The 18,007-nt window shown below is 37.4% G+C and overlaps 1 protein-coding gene across 3 annotated transcripts; it reads right to left on the reverse strand.

The window, feature by feature from the left end:
- Positions 1–1,954: 1,954 nt before the first annotated feature.
- On the reverse strand, positions 1,955–16,880 carry Bem46 (abhydrolase domain containing 13-like protein Bem46). Of its 3 annotated transcripts, none has more exons than XR_002674978.2 (12): positions 16,033–16,880; positions 9,537–10,072; positions 9,196–9,275; positions 7,982–8,234; positions 7,450–7,587; positions 6,865–7,049; positions 6,453–6,575; positions 6,252–6,363; positions 5,321–5,503; positions 5,032–5,115; positions 4,666–4,848; positions 1,955–4,278 (listed from the first exon to the last, which is right to left on the reverse strand). XR_002674978.2 is itself a non-coding variant. In XM_022814890.2 (12 exons), exons 2-11 carry the CDS (start codon positions 9,543–9,545, stop codon positions 4,753–4,755), a joined length of 1,263 nt encoding a protein of 420 aa, XP_022670625.2. In that variant the 5' UTR covers positions 9,546–10,072; positions 16,033–16,880; the 3' UTR covers positions 1,955–4,278; positions 4,747–4,752. The 3 variants fall into 3 exon arrangements, 2 of the variants coding, with proteins under 2 accessions (XP_022670625.2, XP_086832251.1); XM_022814890.2 differs by having other exon boundaries at positions 4,747–4,848; XM_086976125.1 differs by having other exon boundaries at positions 1,955–4,299; positions 4,747–4,848.
- Positions 16,881–18,007: the final 1,127 nt, after the last annotated feature.

Genomic DNA, 18,007 nt, shown 5'->3' on the forward strand with positions numbered 1-18,007 from the left:
TCTTCAACGATTGCAGTAGAGCTATCGAAAGTAGAAAGAGGGCTTGAATAGAAAAAGAAAGCCAGATTTAACGCAAGCGATACAGCTGCAGATGAACCATAGCGCGTTAGAAAAGGTGGAGAATCCTAAGTGGGATCCCGGATTGATTGAGGTAATCGATTTCTTTCATCAGCCCGTAGTACTTTTCACGACGATCTGGGTTGGAACAATATTCTAGGTGCAAAAAAAAGATAGTTTGCTGGCTTGGGCAAAAAGCCACGTGTTTCGAAAATAAAGCTACAGTTTGTACGGTAAAGGCGGCACCAGGCGTCAAAACTAAAGTAGCGCCCAGTACGAACCAAGGGTCGTCATCTTCCTGAGAAGAATGCAACCGTCTATCCTAGTCGAGCTAGAGCGCCTTATCACAGAGTAAATAATAAGAGACATAAGGAGAGTTACTGAAGCTCCGAGCATAACTTTAATCGTGAGTCACTTTGAGTAGTTAAGTTGAAGTTTTTTTTATCCTGTGATGCTGAGATTTTATCCAATTGTTTGACGAGACGAAATTGTAGATAGATCATATAATCATATTGCTTATCTAATTTAAAGGTCTTTCAATTTAGCATACATGTCGGCATATTTTAACTCTTCAACCTGCCACCAGGTCAGGCTGATTCTTGTAGTATAGCGCCAACAACCGGATCATTTTGTTGTAATATTAATATTGTTACCTTAAAAAAATACGCACAAAATCACAAAGATGAAATTCCTAAAAGCTCCCGAGTAATAAAAATTTGTAAAAGCAGCTCAGGCAAGATACAACTAGATCTACTTGAACACTAAAAACATTAGATTAAGTTTGAAAAAAAGATTCTACTGTAAGTTGACTTTTATTAAAGTAGAAACGAAACCAGTGACGATTCATAACAATTGGTCTAGCATAAAAAGCTAGACCAATTGTTTGAACTGATCTTGTTCATGGTTATAATTATTTGATCCATAGTGTCGATTACGGTCACTGATAGGGTCGGCTACCAGTGGTAACTTATACTGGTAATAGAAAAACCACAGAAAATTTCTTAGATCCAATAAAATAATACGAAATGTGAAAAGGTTGAAACATCATAAAAAAATAGTTCTTCAAATTCTGCTTTGACAATGCGTTAACCTGTGTGCTAGCTCCTTGAACGACATGGTGCGTTCATCCGCATAGAAAAATTAGACTCGTTGGGTCACTGAAGAATCCAACAAAAACTATTTCCTTGAGAACATCACTACGAAACATTGATCCTCATCCATAGAGGTGGGCTATTCTGTATACGAAACCATTAGTGTTCTCTTTTAGCTGTACAGATAAACTACGCTGCGGTCGACCCTTTAAGAGAGTAATAAGATGCTGTTATTAAATAAAAACATTTTATAATTCACTTTTTAGCTACTGATCAGGTCTGAAAGAGCAAGCAAGAGAATGAAGTTATATTGCATATAAAATCTTACAAAAGAGATATCTCGAAAAAACATATTTCGAGTGGCTTCACAACATTTTAAAAACTTTGATACTTTATGATGAATACTTTTTGCCGTAATTGATTGTTAAACATTATCCAAAATAAGGCTACTCGAAAGGCATCAACCTTAGCGGCAAACGTAGCTTTATATCCCGTAGATATTCTTTTGAAATCTCTGTAAATATTTGATATCATTGTTCGGTTTTACACCATATTGAGAATCTGGAACAACACCTAATATCAATGCTGTTTAACAATTGAACGATGCGTAAGAAGTGGATTAGAACAAAACCTGTTACTATGGTTTCCTAAAAACACCATTTATTCATTTCCCTTGTTTTTGTACCTAAGTATAATTCTTATTTTCTTCGTTACTCTTTGTACATTTTCTCCTAATAGAAAAACACAGATCTAGTAATATGACACAGAAATAGAAAATCAGCTCGATATAGAAAAAACACATTAAAAACCCATGCCACAATTTTATTTAAACCTAATGTTCATCATTTTTATTCATCTCTAATAGCTCAAACTACAGACGACTATCGAATTGTCGCTGACCGCTTCCATGACTCAAGATCAAACACACGATCATACGTTGTCAATTGGTTTCATTTCAAATACTCCGTTCGGTAGCGTTGCCAGATGTAACAATGAACAACACTACAGCTGATCTCCTCAAATAAGGAGTGCATAAATATCTTGTGAAACAAAATCTCCAGCACAATCATAATAGTCTATGTGTGTACACTATATATAAAGTACTTAAATTCAAACAGACTGACAGGCTATTGGTGTTAGCTTAGATGTACGCCTTTGCCATCTCTGGTGCAACTAGGAAACCTGCTCTCGCTAGAATCAAATAACAAGCCCGCCGTAATGGATAGCAACGCGTCGTTTTTAAAAATTGGACAAAAATAAGCTAGTGGAAGCTGGAAGAACGAAAATTAATCAAAATGGCTCGAAAATCTATTTTTGAAAAACCTGGATTTTTCATGCAGGAATGACGGCCATTTTGAAAAGAAAAGTATAGATTGTCAATTAGGTAGCCCAGATGAGCTCCAACGGTTACTTTTAAGATCCCTTGCGCTTTTGTACATTTTTCGGGTCTATGTCTCTTTTGCACCCCTATATTTTTGCAACCTCTGACATGGTGCCCGCCGAAAATATAAATTTAGTGTAATTTTTTATATGTAATAAGTATCTGAAGGACATTTTTTAAAGAGTTCATACCTACCAATATCGCTTGTTCTGCGGTTACTATTGGAAGGTTATTTGCAGATTGATACTGGAATATTTTGAAAATGACTAGTAAGTGGTTTAGGCCTCGAAGTGAAGCTGTAATTACGGTTAATGGTGGTACTATGTAAAATAAACATGGCCGTGAGGGACAACATTTATAGCACCTGTAAAAGATTTCGTTTTAATATACACGACTATGTACAAAATTGTCACGGCCACCCTTGGCCTGCTTCGTGTCGTACGTCATATTTGCTCGCATTAAACGACCCCGATTCACTTATTGTATCATTATGCTTCTCCTAGGAAATACACTGCTATACAAAAGTAAATTAAACCCCTTTTTGGTAATATTTATCTACCTCTAAAGTTTATTTTAAACTTTAGAGAGTCTACAAGCTTTTTCAATATTTTATTGAAAAAGCTTGTAGACAACCCACTGGACATAATCGAATCCGGCAGTCTCAGTCGCTTTTGTTACGGTCAGGAACTCGTTTAGATATTTTCGAAACAAAACGTACTCTGTCCAACGCGGAATGCAATAGCCTAGCAAGTCTATAACTGTATCATAGTGTAATACGTTATCCCAAGACTAATTCATAGTTTGATTTTCCGCTGTAGGATGTAGATTTAATCACGAAAAAACCTAACCTGGCTTCAAAAACAAACATTCCACGGGGCAGCACACATGTTAGCCTCCATTTAGTCGTTATTTTAGTATTTCTGTAAATTGGTGTACGCTATTATCTTTTTAGCATAAATGAAGCAATTTCATAACACATTGAATATTGTGAATGTTATGATTTGATTTTAGAACGCATTGCAAGGCTTACTAGCATATCTTACACATAGTATACAAATAACAGTTAATATATTAAAATTAATTAACTGCACACGCAACAAATCTGTAACGACCAATCGGCTTCAATAATACAGTAAAAAGGAAATGTAAAAATCACAGAATTTTAATTCATTATTTTTGTTCGCCAAACTTCAGTGCCTGTTGTAGACAATATACTATCGATTCACGCGGTTATCCTTTGTCGGTAATACACGATGTGGCTCCACTCAGTCAGTGAACGACTATCTTGATTAGGCCAAACTTTATTAATTGTTCAACGATGGGCAAGTGCTTGGTTCTGTAAGCTACTTAATTGCGTACCGTGACAAAATCAGTGAGCATCTGAATAGTTAGTATTTACATATGAAGTCAAGTCTATACATAATAATATTCCCTGTATACGAATTACTAAACGCTTCTAAATATTATCTGCTTTTATAACTTCCCAATGTTTCCGCTCGTCATATCAGCAATATAGAGTGTATCCCATGATCGCATGAGCTTTCCCCCTTTAACAGCTTGAGTTTACATATCATCGCTTTCACATACACGGTACACCGTTTCGTTGAGATACTCATCAGGGTCACGGTCTTGATCTGTCACGACCGATGCATCTGCATTTGTTTTTTTTTGAAAGACCCTGACAGGCACAAATGATGTTTCTTCAGAAAGTGGCAACAGTACGATTTTCTTCACTCCGTACCATCTTCCCTAAACAAATAAAAAGGAAGACTACGAAAATTAGTTGCTTATTTCAACTTGCTCCATTTAGCATCTCGAAGAAGGTACATTGACTGAGCGGAGAGTCTGTATTTTAACCCGCTGTTGTAATAAACCTACACAAACTGCCTTCGTGTGATCCCATTTAAAAAACACATTAATAAAGGCTAGTGTCGCTCACGTAACTCACGCCTTTTTACATTTCCCTTTTCTTTTGAGCAGATTACTCAGGAAAGAGTACTACTACTATCGGTAGAATGGTTTGGCGGCTTAAAACACTAAGTTATAAGTTTATTTTGTATTTGTCAGTAATTTTGCTATTGTTTTAAGTTCGTCGACCACGAGTCTCAGACCCGTAGCAAATATTTGGGAACCCACTTGCAACTGAGGTAGCGTTTGCCTGCCTGCTCGTGGCAAGCTAAGTGCCTTAATGTCTGCTCGTAATGACAATACGGTTACCATCGGCTAAAGAACTTCGGCGGTCACATGAACACTAAGGCGATCCTCAGGCCATACGGTTCCCTCAGGCCCTCCGTCGGGATTCACATCTAATCTAACCGCCTAAAACGAATGAAATCCGTACAACAGGCTTACATTAATAATTTCATATGTAGGGATTCTTATATATCTAGATTTAACTCACGTATTTTCAGTCATTCACGTTTCTGACATTATTCTGCACATTAACTATTTGCCCTCTGAATTTTGCATGCATAAAGTAAATATGCACACTCTTAAACTTACCTCGATAAAATCTCTGCAGATTTTGAAATAGCCTCTACATTGCCATGTTTGGTTATGCCCTCCACTTTCAAAGGTTGCTATACGCTAGAATAAAAAAGTAAAACAGATAAACAAATTAACAAGGTGTAATATTAAAGTACTGCAATTCTAAAATGGGAATTTTTGTTCTAATAATTAGTATTACCAAGTCTGACAAGTGCTTTGGCCCATGTATCGTAATTTTTGTTCTAATAATTAGTATTACCAAGTCTGACAGCTGCTTTGGCCTATGTATCATAAAATAGCTTACCCGAAAATTTGCCGGGCATTTCGTGTATAGTGCACGCATCATGGCAGGAGGTATTAAAGTATCTGCGAGTCCTGAAACAAACAGCGTTGGGCAGCGAACTCTGCTAATTCGATCCTCGGAGGCAAACACGTTTTTATAAAATAAACGAGGCACGTATCTTATAGCCTTGTACGGAACGATCACCTGTTATTGGAAACAATGACAAGGACAAATTTCAGCCACAACTGCCGAGGCAACAAAAGCGTTCTATTCCATGAATCGAATTACCAGTGCTTTCAGTTATTAACTTAATTTAGAAATTGAGAAGTATATGCAAAGCTTAGTATTCTGATTGACACCATTACCCATATGTTAATATCTGTGCTAAAACTAATAAATACGCGGTTTTGTGTAATAACAAATTTATTCTAAAATATTCTCTAGCAAATTAAATTCACGAAAATATGAACGGTTACATTCTTGAGCGTAATCAGTTTACTGTTGAGCTGTACAAAGTTTATTGCTTTTGGGAAGTGTTGCGATAAGGTGGCGGCCTACAACTCCATCGGGAGACATTCGAATAGGAGTATTGCTAAAACATCTCACAGGATGCACAAACGAAAGTAGTTACATGAGATTAAGCCCGCACAATAATGCAAAGGACTCTTTTTTATGACTCAGATTGAATATCGTTTCCTCGATAAGGTCGTGGCGTATATCCACTGCGAACCACTAGCCCATGATTTTGGCTTATATGGCGGTTCCTTGTAAAGAAGTAAGCTTACACTTTTACCACCGCATGAAATATCCTTTGACACTTCCATCAATGTTAATATGAGGTGGGCCCTAAGCTTTAATAGCTATGTAGTGACAAGCAAATATACCGACCTAAATCAGTCTAATAATGGGGATCATCAAGAATACATGTTACCTGCAGTTCAGCAAACCTGACCTTCGCTAGGGACGGAATCGATGTGAACGTATTTTCTAGGATGACACCCGCCAGCTTTGATGAATATTTCTGATGACTAGCCACGAAGATTGCTACCGCACCACCTAAAGACCTGCGACACATGAAAGGTCGAACACATCAGTACGATACTTCATCCGTTTAATAATTAGGATCTATGTTACAAAAAAGATTTCAACATACCTGCCAAAGATAAATATATATCGCTTGTCAATGCTGGGATGATTTAGCAGGAAGTCCATTCCAGCCAGCGCGTCGCGATACAAGCCCGACTCCGAGGGGCTACCCTCACTTCGGCCATAACCTCTGAGGGTAATTCCGTTTACACTGCGTTAGAATGTACTGGTCTACTGGATGGATTGTTAATTCGTATTTTGACTTGTATCCTCTTCACGGGTACAGAGATAGCGGTATGATCAATCTCGAACAAGTGTTTTTGACTATGTGATGAGTATTATTACATTAGTAGAATATACATAATTATTTATTCCTAAATCTATTCGATAGCGTAGATAGACTGAAAAGATAACGTGGTATGCTAAAAATCGGCCTGAATAGCTTAACAGCTTTTACTTATCTCCCACCGCACACGTACCGATACTCCAGAAGGAGAATGTTCACTTTCGAAGTGTGGAACATGCCCCTCGCATGTGCCAAGCGATGTCCAATGTTTCCGGCATTGCCGTGGAGGTACAGTACTGTAGGAACGGACTCAAAGCCGTTTTCTCGTTTGATCAGGAAACCATGAAGACGCACGCCGTCCGATGTTTTTATGGTCACCTAATAGCCGATAATTTATCACAAAAAAAAAGCTCTAGACTTGCTTTAATAATAGATATGACTATTCCCAATGAATTCGTGGTTCCAAAAAGCATTATCATTGCAAAAAAATGCTCTTGTATGAAAAACATTCACCTGGTCGTAAATTTTATAAGCATATGTAATTTTCTGAAACTAAACGCTGGTATAATAATAATAATAATAATAGTAAGTTTTGTTTAACAAAAATTGAAGCTGTCATTGCTACGATTGACTTCAGATTGTTATGTCGAGCAAGCGAAGTAAATTATCGGCAAATAGGCCATTCTGTACACGATTTCGGCGAGTACTAGCGCGGGATTGTCAGCTAAAGTATATTGTAATTTTGGATTTGTATTTTACAAATTGTACTGTGTCCTACCTCTTCAAATGGAAGATTCACTGCGGAAGGTAAGTTAACCTGCGAGCGTGATGTCTCTGGCTGTTCGGGATGATAGAGCAGCTGATCGCAGATGTTATATAGTGCTCGCATCGCACTTGCCACCATTACTCCTATTGCCTATAAAATATTAGGCGACGGCATAATGTTAGAAAAATGTTCCTTTTTAAGACTGAAATTGCTGGTCATATAATTCAGCTATGTCTTAGGCATTTGTACGATTCTACTTATCATTTTTTCGTACATTTCGTTTCTTCGTTTTCAATGTTTTTTTTTGTTAACGCCTCGATTTGTTCATTGTCGGTCTCCCTGAATACAGTAGATTTTTCTGACTTGCTTGATCTAAATAGTTTAAAACAAGCCAGCTCCCAGCCTTAAGTTCCTCGGGCACTCAACTTTCGTAAACGCACTGCGGTACGTCTCGTACTCCTTTACTGGAATCGCAATTTTTTAGCTTTTTTGTTTTCATTACAAACATACAATGTTTGCAATATATTCACGCGGATCCACTTACCAAGAATCCGCTAATGTAGAGATAGACCAGAAAAGCAATTAACAATGTAGGGCCACACTTGCGTCCCGCAAGAAAACAGGCAACACTGATGAGTTGGGCAACTAGCTTTAGCAGATGAAACTTCTCCCGAGCACCAGCTGCCGAAACACCGGCTGACAGGTGCGAGTGTGGGATCGGCAACTCTGAGTAAGCGACCTTAGAAGGCTCCGATGCTCCCGGGCCAGTGGGATCTTCCGTAGGGATGCGAACATACCTGTCAGTGGAGCAAGTGAAAGTTTTTATCTCACTCGTTTGTTTAGAGATAGTTATGACGGCAGTAGATGGGCGCTTCTTGTTGTAGTTGACCAGCATCAATCGATGTAAGCAAATACAATCAAAACATATAGACACCACGACAAATAATCAAAAGTAACGCGATTTTGCCTTCAACGGTGCATCGTACGTGCACTTCATTATTCGCGTAAACTCTCGCGCGAGCGTTTTGTGATATTCAATGTATGATTGGGCTATTTGAAAACAGTTTTTGCTTGTGATTTAGAACAGCGTTTGGACATAATGGCATTATTTCTGATGGTTTCGCCACTGAAAACTAAAAGCAGCTGGTTGCGTCACATCAGTTGGATGAAGGCTTATCAGCCTTATACCTTATATATCAGCCATATACCTCAGAAACAACCATTTGCTTCGAAGGCCTCGTTTTTCATTTCGTACATTCTCTTCTCGCTCAAAAAGACATTGCGATTGCTACCGCGCAACAACGAGCTAACTCAGAGCTCAAAACTCCTAATACTTTGTTCCACCATACTTATCCTAGGAATTTCATTTGAAAAGATTGTAGCTTATTATTTTTTATTAGGTTAAAAGCCAGGCACCACTATGGGCGAAACAATGTTCTTTCGCTTGGCAATATGCATATTTGTAACCCAATACAATGGCATGTAATACCCAGGGATTAAATGTATTTAACTTCACATTTAGGCTGCTGGATTTACTTAAAGCTAAGAATATCACATTCCAAAATCTATTTTCAATGTGGCATTACCCCTATTTTAGTTGTTCTAGTGCTGCGAAGCTGGAAAATTTGCAAAGCCTGGCAAAAGTAGTTCCTGCAAAGACCTGGCTTTGGCACGTTTTGAATAAGAAGAAACTTACGCTTTTTTATTTTTTTTTTACAGAATAAAGAAAGCGCATCACTATTACTCGTATCTTCATACCTGACGCCCTGCTTGCTAAAGAGCTTCGTAATGGGAATGTCAACGATATGGACTCCAGGCGCAGGTCGACCGTCACCCACCTGTCAATAATAGCAAAGCAAAGTAAAGCAATAACCAGACCAAATACAATATTAGTACCTCATAAAAACTAAATCCGGCATTTTTTCGTTTTCAGATCAAAAACATTCAAATCAAACTATGCTTGCACTACTATAAACAAGCTAAGTAGATATATAGATTCTTTGTGTTCGTTCGAAGGAACCTGTACTGTCAATGGAAACGAGGTAATTTCGAACAGATTTGGCAAAGATAACAACCGATTACTGTTTTCGATCTTATACCTTAGCCATGAGAAGGCGCAATCGGCTCGAAGCTCTCTGGCAGTCTCAATAAATACTCGTTTTCTAGCCGGAAGAGGTGGTAACGATTAAGAACGGAGCGCTCTCTATTAATTCCGAGTTCCGTAATCGCAGTAATGGTAACGAAGGTTGGCTCGAAGCTGCAATAAGCGGAACTTTTGTTTGACGCAGGCTTTAGGTTAGTGATCGTTGAAGTTGGAATCTTAGCTTGCGTGGTCTGAAAGTATGCCGAGCACCACCAAGAAGCCATCGCCTTACAGAAAACAATAGTTCTCCGTGAACCTCTGTAGCCAAGCGTAGCATCTGGTGGAGTCCTCACAACTCGTGGATAGGTGAAGCAGTGGTGACGGCTGCCTTAAAGCTACTTCATGTTCTTCTAAGGCTTATGATGAAATGTATGTGTCACATTTCCGCAAGACAGCCAGATAAAGTCTCATAGTTAAACTGAATTAACGAAATAGCTGTAGGTTAGGCAAATTCCACTGAACCCTCCGCAATCTTGTTAGTAAGGGCGGAACCTGGAAGAAAAAAGCACTGCCATATTATGGATTTGTACATATTTGAAATGGTAAGAATATTTTTTGGTTATTTTGGGTTTTCTTTATCTTTATTGTCTTTTAGAATTATGACCTTTGAAGGTCATAATTCTAAAAGACAATACCATGAAACAATGGTGTAGAATCCACGTTATAACTTACACACGATGAGGTACGACGGCTAAATTTTTTTTGAATAGTTTTAAGCATTCTACTCTTTCAATGTTATTTAAATACTCAAGTGTTTCTGACACCACTTTAAATAATATACACGAAATATATTAAAAGAATGAAAAGCCAGCACAATCAGGGCCATAATATGTCAAACGAATTGTAGCATTTTTCGTCAATTCATTACATTGTATTTACGAATAACTAATAACAGCTCGGGGAAAGCCACTTTAATAAGGCATAATTATATAGTGCGATCCAATAGATTTGCATAAATTACTCTGTTAATCAACAAAGTATTTAAGCAGTGAATAGATATCAATGAACGAAGGAAACACTATATACCAAAACGTTCTTTTTTTCACAACGGAGGTACAAGATAGAAAACGAGGAAACTGACGCTCAGAAAAAATCTGACGCCGCTCCTCCAACGTGGATAAGTGAGCCTCGTTAGATCCTTGAACCGACTTCATTTTTTAATTTAATGTGTGTGGTGTCTTGATACTAGACCTAGATCTATCCCATCAGCTACGGCTAAGTATAAGAGGAAAATATCAGAGGAAAGTATAAGAGAAAATTCTTTAACTGAGACACTAAGCGAATTTTATTTAAAAAAAAAAGGGATGTTTGTTATCCGCATAGACACCATAATGGAGAGCGGAGTTTTTACTGGAAAACGTTACGTTTCAACAATATTCAACGGGAATGATAAACGCTATTAACCGTCATGCATATGACCGGATTATTTGGGAGATGCATTGAGCTAATCATTATTATCGTAGGATTCAATGCATACGGATAAGTAGCGCTCTCAAAACAGACGTCAACGGCACCAAACATATACGAACGCTTATACACATCGCTTCTTTATAAAAAGTTTGCTTTCCGTATAATTTCTATGAGTTCAAGGTATACTGACAACAGCGAGCCACACGGCGGCGCAGATCGATTTCTCTAGGCACTCTAATTTCCGAGAATGCCTGTAAGATTTACAAACACGTAACGGCCGTCTTCAACGGGGTATGCACATTTATAAAACTAAACCAGTTGGCCTTACGATGAATTCTGCAAATTGTAGTTAGACATTCGTTCGTTATAGACCCTGGCCATTTAAACGCTTGTGGATATGATATATTGGTTGGCATGCGCTCCCCTAAGATTTCTTGAGGTACTGTAGATATTCAGGCAGGAAATAATAAGCTAGCTGCAGCTTATTATTTTAATCCTTTAAAGCCATAAGTGAAAAGAAACTGTCAAATGCAACAGTAGGTCAGAGACTTAAAATAAATATAATTAGCCCATATAAGAAAATTACAACAACATAAATCATGCCCAATACCAGTATCCGTATTGTATAATCGTAACATTCTTTTGGGGTTTTGCAGGATCCATTTCAGATTTACTGATTTTATCCATTCTTCATTCTATGCTCGCTGCATTTAAATTAGGTATTATATATCTAACACGTAACTACGGTATGCGTTTGATTTTACGCTTGAAACTCTACAGTATTGGTGGATGTCTTATATCTTTCATATAGCTTTCCTAGTTTAGTAGTAGTAGTAGTAGTAGTAGAGCCAAATACCCATCAAGGCTCCCCTAACAAATGTGTTGAGGGAAAAGGAACTTGGACATTATACTAATAACAATTATACAAGTTATAATTTTGTTGTATTTAGAAAAACTTCATAAAATGAGCTTTAGTTGCAACACACCTTAAAAATGGTTGGATGAACACCACTAGTTCAGATGGACGAATACTCAATAATTTATTGTGCTATAACGAGTTCGCTAAAAAATGTATTGGTTGATCTCGCTACTTGACATACATTAATTTTTTACTTCAATTAACATATACGGGAAGCACATGGATCTTTTCGGACAAACCCACGTTATTTGGGTCTGGCTGTTATAAGCTTAGGAGACAGCATAGCATACCAGTATACCTTCTATGATTATCTCTGTTAAATAAAGGGCCCAAATTTTTGATACAGATACATTTTTAACAGAAAAAAAACGGACGGCATACTGCTATATTAGTAAATTGCTGGTCAGTCCACGGAAACTTATTTTTTTCGAAATGATGATACAATAGCTGGCAGTTTTTTCGTATCGTCATCCAACCGCAAGTTCGACATGGAAAGCTTGCATTTTCGACAGCCAAATTATTTTATATAAACTAAGCATTTAATGATAATACAATACAGCATACAAATATATATACTTTTAGAACTTTGACGATATATATATTCATATATATCGACAATGAAATAAATATATACTATAAATAATATTCATACTAAAAGTTCGACTGTATGTTATAATGCTATATAATGTTATAATATATATGTAATGATGAAAGTAGCGAAATTTTTGCAAAAAGCAACATATGCCATTACCCGACTGTCTAAATTGTTTGTGATCTAACAGATAGTTTCCGCATGGTTTACATTATCGTAAAAGTACTTCTTCTTAGTAAGGAAATATGAGTTGAAACTTGAAAATCATTGTATATATATATAGCTTTTTTCTGTAGAGTTCTTGTGCCGTGTATACTTGAAAACTAAGCTCTATGGTCTCCTGGATCATCGTGAACTCTCCAGCACTCAATGTCTCATTCGATTCATCCACATTGGACTACTCTAAGAATTCAAATAAATAACCTCTTCCATTATAGCTTCCTGGAAAAGCGACGTAGTAGACGATGATTCATTTTTGAAGTCCGCCCAACGTATGGCTGCTACGCCTTGGGAAAGCTAATTATAGGAGATGGATGATCCTGTATTGCACATTATAATAGTTAATTTGCAAATGATAGAATTGTTCATATATTAGAATGAAATCGCGTCAAGGCAAACGTGATGTGATAGTTAACCGCACCATGTTTTACAATTCTAATTCACAACCTCATCCTGTAAAAAAAATAATTACAATTCTAGTAAATACAGTTGAACCACGGCCAACATCATTGGCTACTTATTTCCCACATTTTAACACCAACGCACCTTAACATTTTTCTTTAACTTCTCAGCACTATGATAATTTATAATCATGGTTGTGTGTTGTCTGACAATGAAATCGGTTAAAAAGTACGTTCGACAATTATTCAATTTTGATATTTGCAAGTTTTTTTGCCCTATTCGGGTTTGGATTTTTAGCACTTAATTGCTGCACCGTTTACATTTTGTACAAACCCATGAGCATCTCTTCTCTGTGCTGTTAACTTAGGACCTAAAAATTGCTCAATATCCGATACTGGCCTGTACTATATGGCCGCTAGATGAAACGTAGCTAGGACAAGAACGGAGACACAACGGACATGTTTCGACCAAAACGAGATGACCTTTACAAGCGTTTGCTGAAATGGCTTTTGGGGTTATAAATCTGGGTTTGGGGAACAAATTACATTTTCCAACTACAGGGTCTCTTCTATGAAAATTTGGCCCAGTAACCTAAAGCGTCTTCTATACATCCAAGAGTTAGCCGCTGCCATACTTTACGTTATCTGCACGCGCTAAAGTATATTTTGAAGGCAAAAAGTGAATTTTACACGAACTTAACGAAGGTCTCATTGTCAGTCGCTTGAACATAAGTTCGCACATCATAACTCGTTATGCTACACGATGTATATAGGTATATATGTACATGCTGTATGATGAGTGTATTGATAACTATCATTGCTTGCATGGCAGAGAACTCATTGCGCGAATTCGGTATCGAGGACGAAAAAGGGATGTTTAAAAAAACGCGAGAAAAAAATGGTCAAATTCAAAATAACACTCCATATCGACACCTCAGGAAATTCGATGAAATTGTGATGAACGCTACACTGCAGCTTAGTTTAATACGTTTAAGTAATAGCTTAGATTATTATCTATCGGACTGTAACTGTTGGGATGTACGCAATACAGCTTGAAAAGCAAGCTACTTGAAACAAAAGACAGATAACTGAAAAAGAAAGAAACTGATTATCCCTTTAGGTTTTCTTTACCACCACAAAAGTATGAGTAAAACCACAATATGAAAAAAGCCACGTAGTAGAACTGAGTAAATAATTTTATTTAACAAATGCTTCTCTCAAATATTGGGCATAATTAAGAAACGAAATTTCTTCCTAGACTATTTAAAATTATATATGTGGATCTTCGAAACCGATCTGTTACGTATTTGGTAAACTGTGGTGATACGATCTCACCTAATAGAACCATATAGCTATCGCGTTGCTTTTCTATTTCGTAGAATATGTACAATATACAATGTACACATAGGCTTCGTCTCTAGTTCGATGTACTGACAGAATTATGGAATAGATCCGCCACAGAGAATGGCGATGCTAACGTTATAGGGTATATAACCGTGAAATACTATAAGGTTTGAATCTGCGGGCAGAAATATCACCCAGTAACTGCATCAGAATGCATGACAGATGTACTTCTGTGCAGCTCAACTGGGCAAATTGGATGGTATGGCTTGAATAGATTCACTCATCCTTGCCTGGCCAAACGCCGCTTTTATCTCGTTAGTAGAGATAAAAACGGCATTTGGTATCACGTAAATTCTTATCGGTAGGTGGCGTCGGTATCACTTGTGTACAATCATGATGTCTAGGAACGAAGACAACTATTAGATCACTGTTACCGCACGCACAAATTACAGTGTAATATCTTTCCAAAAGTAGCAGTAAGAGCAATAGCAGTGGCATCTAGTGCAAGATCATCAAAGAGGCTATGAAATCAGTACCAATCTCACAACTAGACGACTACAGTATTATTGAATTCGGTTCCCTTCATCGCTTGAAAAATTCTGTGTGCCCAGTCCGAGAATTGCCAAAGAACCATACGCATTATACAGTGGACATGAGTACGTGTGAATATCGAGTATTTTTGTTTACCTTGCAATGGTGTCTTCTCTCACTGTTGTTTGCTACACTTGCGTTAATACATTAAGACCGGATTCAGTTACATTTAACAGACATGGACATACGATTAAATTAAATCCATCCGGTTATGTTGTTTCTGGGGAGAGTTTCCGTTAACCAGCAACAGCTTCATCATCAACGAGCTTTTCGTTACAGGTAACATTGTTGTCAAAATGATTAGCGCAAGCTTACATCGCTCCGATAGAGTATAAACAGAAAAGACAGACAACAATACTGAACTACGCAAGAGGCTACTTGTTATTATTATTCTTTAAGACATATTTATTTTAAGAATGATCCCCTACTTTAGAATAACCCACTGTTCATGTTGCCCTTTATGTTTTTAGATGACCTTCATCTAAAACAGATACTGTGCAACGTACTCCTTGAAACAGTACAGCAATCACGTTGATTGGTGTAAAAAGAAAACGCCAAATGTGTTCGGCCGCATATTCGGTGTAGCTATATCCTGGCGAAGTACGCCTAGTAGTTGATATTTACAATCTCAGGACTTTCGTTGAAGCAGGACCTTTTTTGTTTCCTCTTTTGATGGCCTAGATATATAAATAGCATAGAAATAAAGTTATAGTACTGAGTGTTAGCGAGCCATTGCCGGGCCCTTAGAACCGTATGCCACTGACTTGGTGTTTACAAATTCCTGTATTCTTCACGTATTGCATACACGATCAAATCTCAAGCGTACGCACATAAGATTGCGAGTGGTTGAAAAAATCAACAACAAAATCGAAATATTACTCTGTGTTTACAGTAAACATCTACTTCTAACGTTTAGTCAATACTAGGTGTTATTTGGAATGTAAATATGCTCTTCGTTGCTATACGCAATACTTACTTAACAAACAGTACGAGACGATTCACAGATCTCATCCGACGCTTGTCGATTGACTTACAGAACAATACAATATTAATAACCATAAACAATATACGCTCGCACAAAAATGAACACAGTCGATCGTACGCGCACCGAGTCAAGCGGTAGACAAATTCAGAAAGGCTTTTTTATCGATAACTAAAAACAATGCACGGTTTTTTGTTCTTCTTAGTTCTCTTGCCAAACGACTGCCGACAGACTGTCACATCATGTAGGCGGCCATGATGCCAGCGAACGACAAAGAAGCTTGCGAACAGTTAGCAGAGAAGCTTCGCTTGCAGTGAATTAATGTCTTCCGCCCTTTAAAGCTCGTATAAATCGTACAAACATTTCTATGATTAAACCTACTCCAAGCTAAAAGAAATATTTTACTACTAAAAACGTACGTTCCTAGTTGAGAATGAGTACGCTTCAATGTTCAACAATGGTTTACTAATACAGAAATCCAACACAGTTGTTGTGACGCAGAATTCCTCACAATACTAGTAACAAATGTCGCATTTCAGCGAACAGACAGACAGACAAACAAACAAACAGAGCCACACAGATTTCGATAAATCAATACCAGAAAAGGGCATATGCTTTTAGATAGTGGATTGTCGATGGCGATAGGAGAAAAATTAGGTGATTCAGCTCTAGACTTGAACGACGGACTAGCGTAGCATATTAGCTAAGGCTACTGACCGAAAGCTCACCTATGTTCTCATATTTGTCTCTTCTTGATGATGTTCTAACTATATCTACGTCGCCCGGACTGAAAGGCAGAAGAGAAAGTAGCTTCAAACGCATCCATAGAAAGAGTCTTCATGAGATAAAATTCATAAAAAAAAAAAACTCACTTGTTGAAATTTATAAAAAAAGAGCCGTCGCACGAACCAAGTGGTCAAAGATCATGGTCAAAATAAATACAGACTAAATAAAAAGGTCAAACTCTGATACAGTAAGTACGGGGAAAACTGATGTGTTGACTTAAAAACTTCAAGTCGATTCATTTTTTGCTTTATTACATTATGTACACTGTGTGGAGCTTATTTTGAACGGCTTAGTCTCCATGTTATGTTCTTAAGTAAGATTAAATGCAATATTCTAGCGGTGATCGATATGATGATATCGTGGGCCTGGTTGGATTTTATATTATTGTGAGTGTTTTTCTAAAGACGCGGGGCTTCGCTTGTTCTCGGTGATCATTTATTGTGAAGTGTTACCTCATTCAATTTCGAGGTTATTCGCCTTGTACCTATATATAAAAGTCACGCATATAAAAAGTACGAGCAAATCTTGTTCGTACCGAGGAATAGATGATATACCTTTAACTTATTCCACATTAAGCTTCGTGTTGCGCTGCAACCGCGATGCGAAGTTGATTTGCGCAAACCTATCCATATAAACGTCGCGTCGCTAGTATACTTCATGCAGTGTTCTATTGCATTGACTAAATGCAATGCTAAGTAGAAGTTTTTTAAGCGCTCCTCGGGCTTTAAGCAGCTCACAAAATAACACAACACTATCATTAAGCGTTACGTACAAAAGAATTCCCCTTCGGATTTTCGAGGTAAATGCCCAGACAATTTTTTTGCTCTATGTGTTATCGTTTGGTGTCTATGGAGACCGCTGAAGGTCATACTTTTTAAAAATACACTTACTATACTTGCTCATGGTAGTTATATTGAATCGTAAATCCTAAATTTAACGGGCTTATTTAGAAATAACTAGGCCGATATAAATACCTATTAGATGAAAATAAAAAGAATCTGTGGATAGGCGCATTTCAATTCTATGGAAAACCTCCACCGGTGTGTGAGCATCAATAATAGAGTCAAATAGACTGTAGCTGTCTACCAAGATGAAGATCTTTTAAGAAGAAGCAGGTATATTAGGTTGTAGAAAATGTTTCTTTCACCTAGATAGCTTTTGAAATTACCTATTGTAAATAATA

The sequence above is a fragment of the Varroa destructor genome, unplaced genomic scaffold, assembly GCF_002443255.2.
Source record: "Varroa destructor unplaced genomic scaffold, Vdes_3.0 BEIS01000007.1, whole genome shotgun sequence".
In the NCBI taxonomy this organism is placed as follows: Eukaryota; Metazoa; Arthropoda; class Arachnida; order Mesostigmata; family Varroidae; genus Varroa; species Varroa destructor.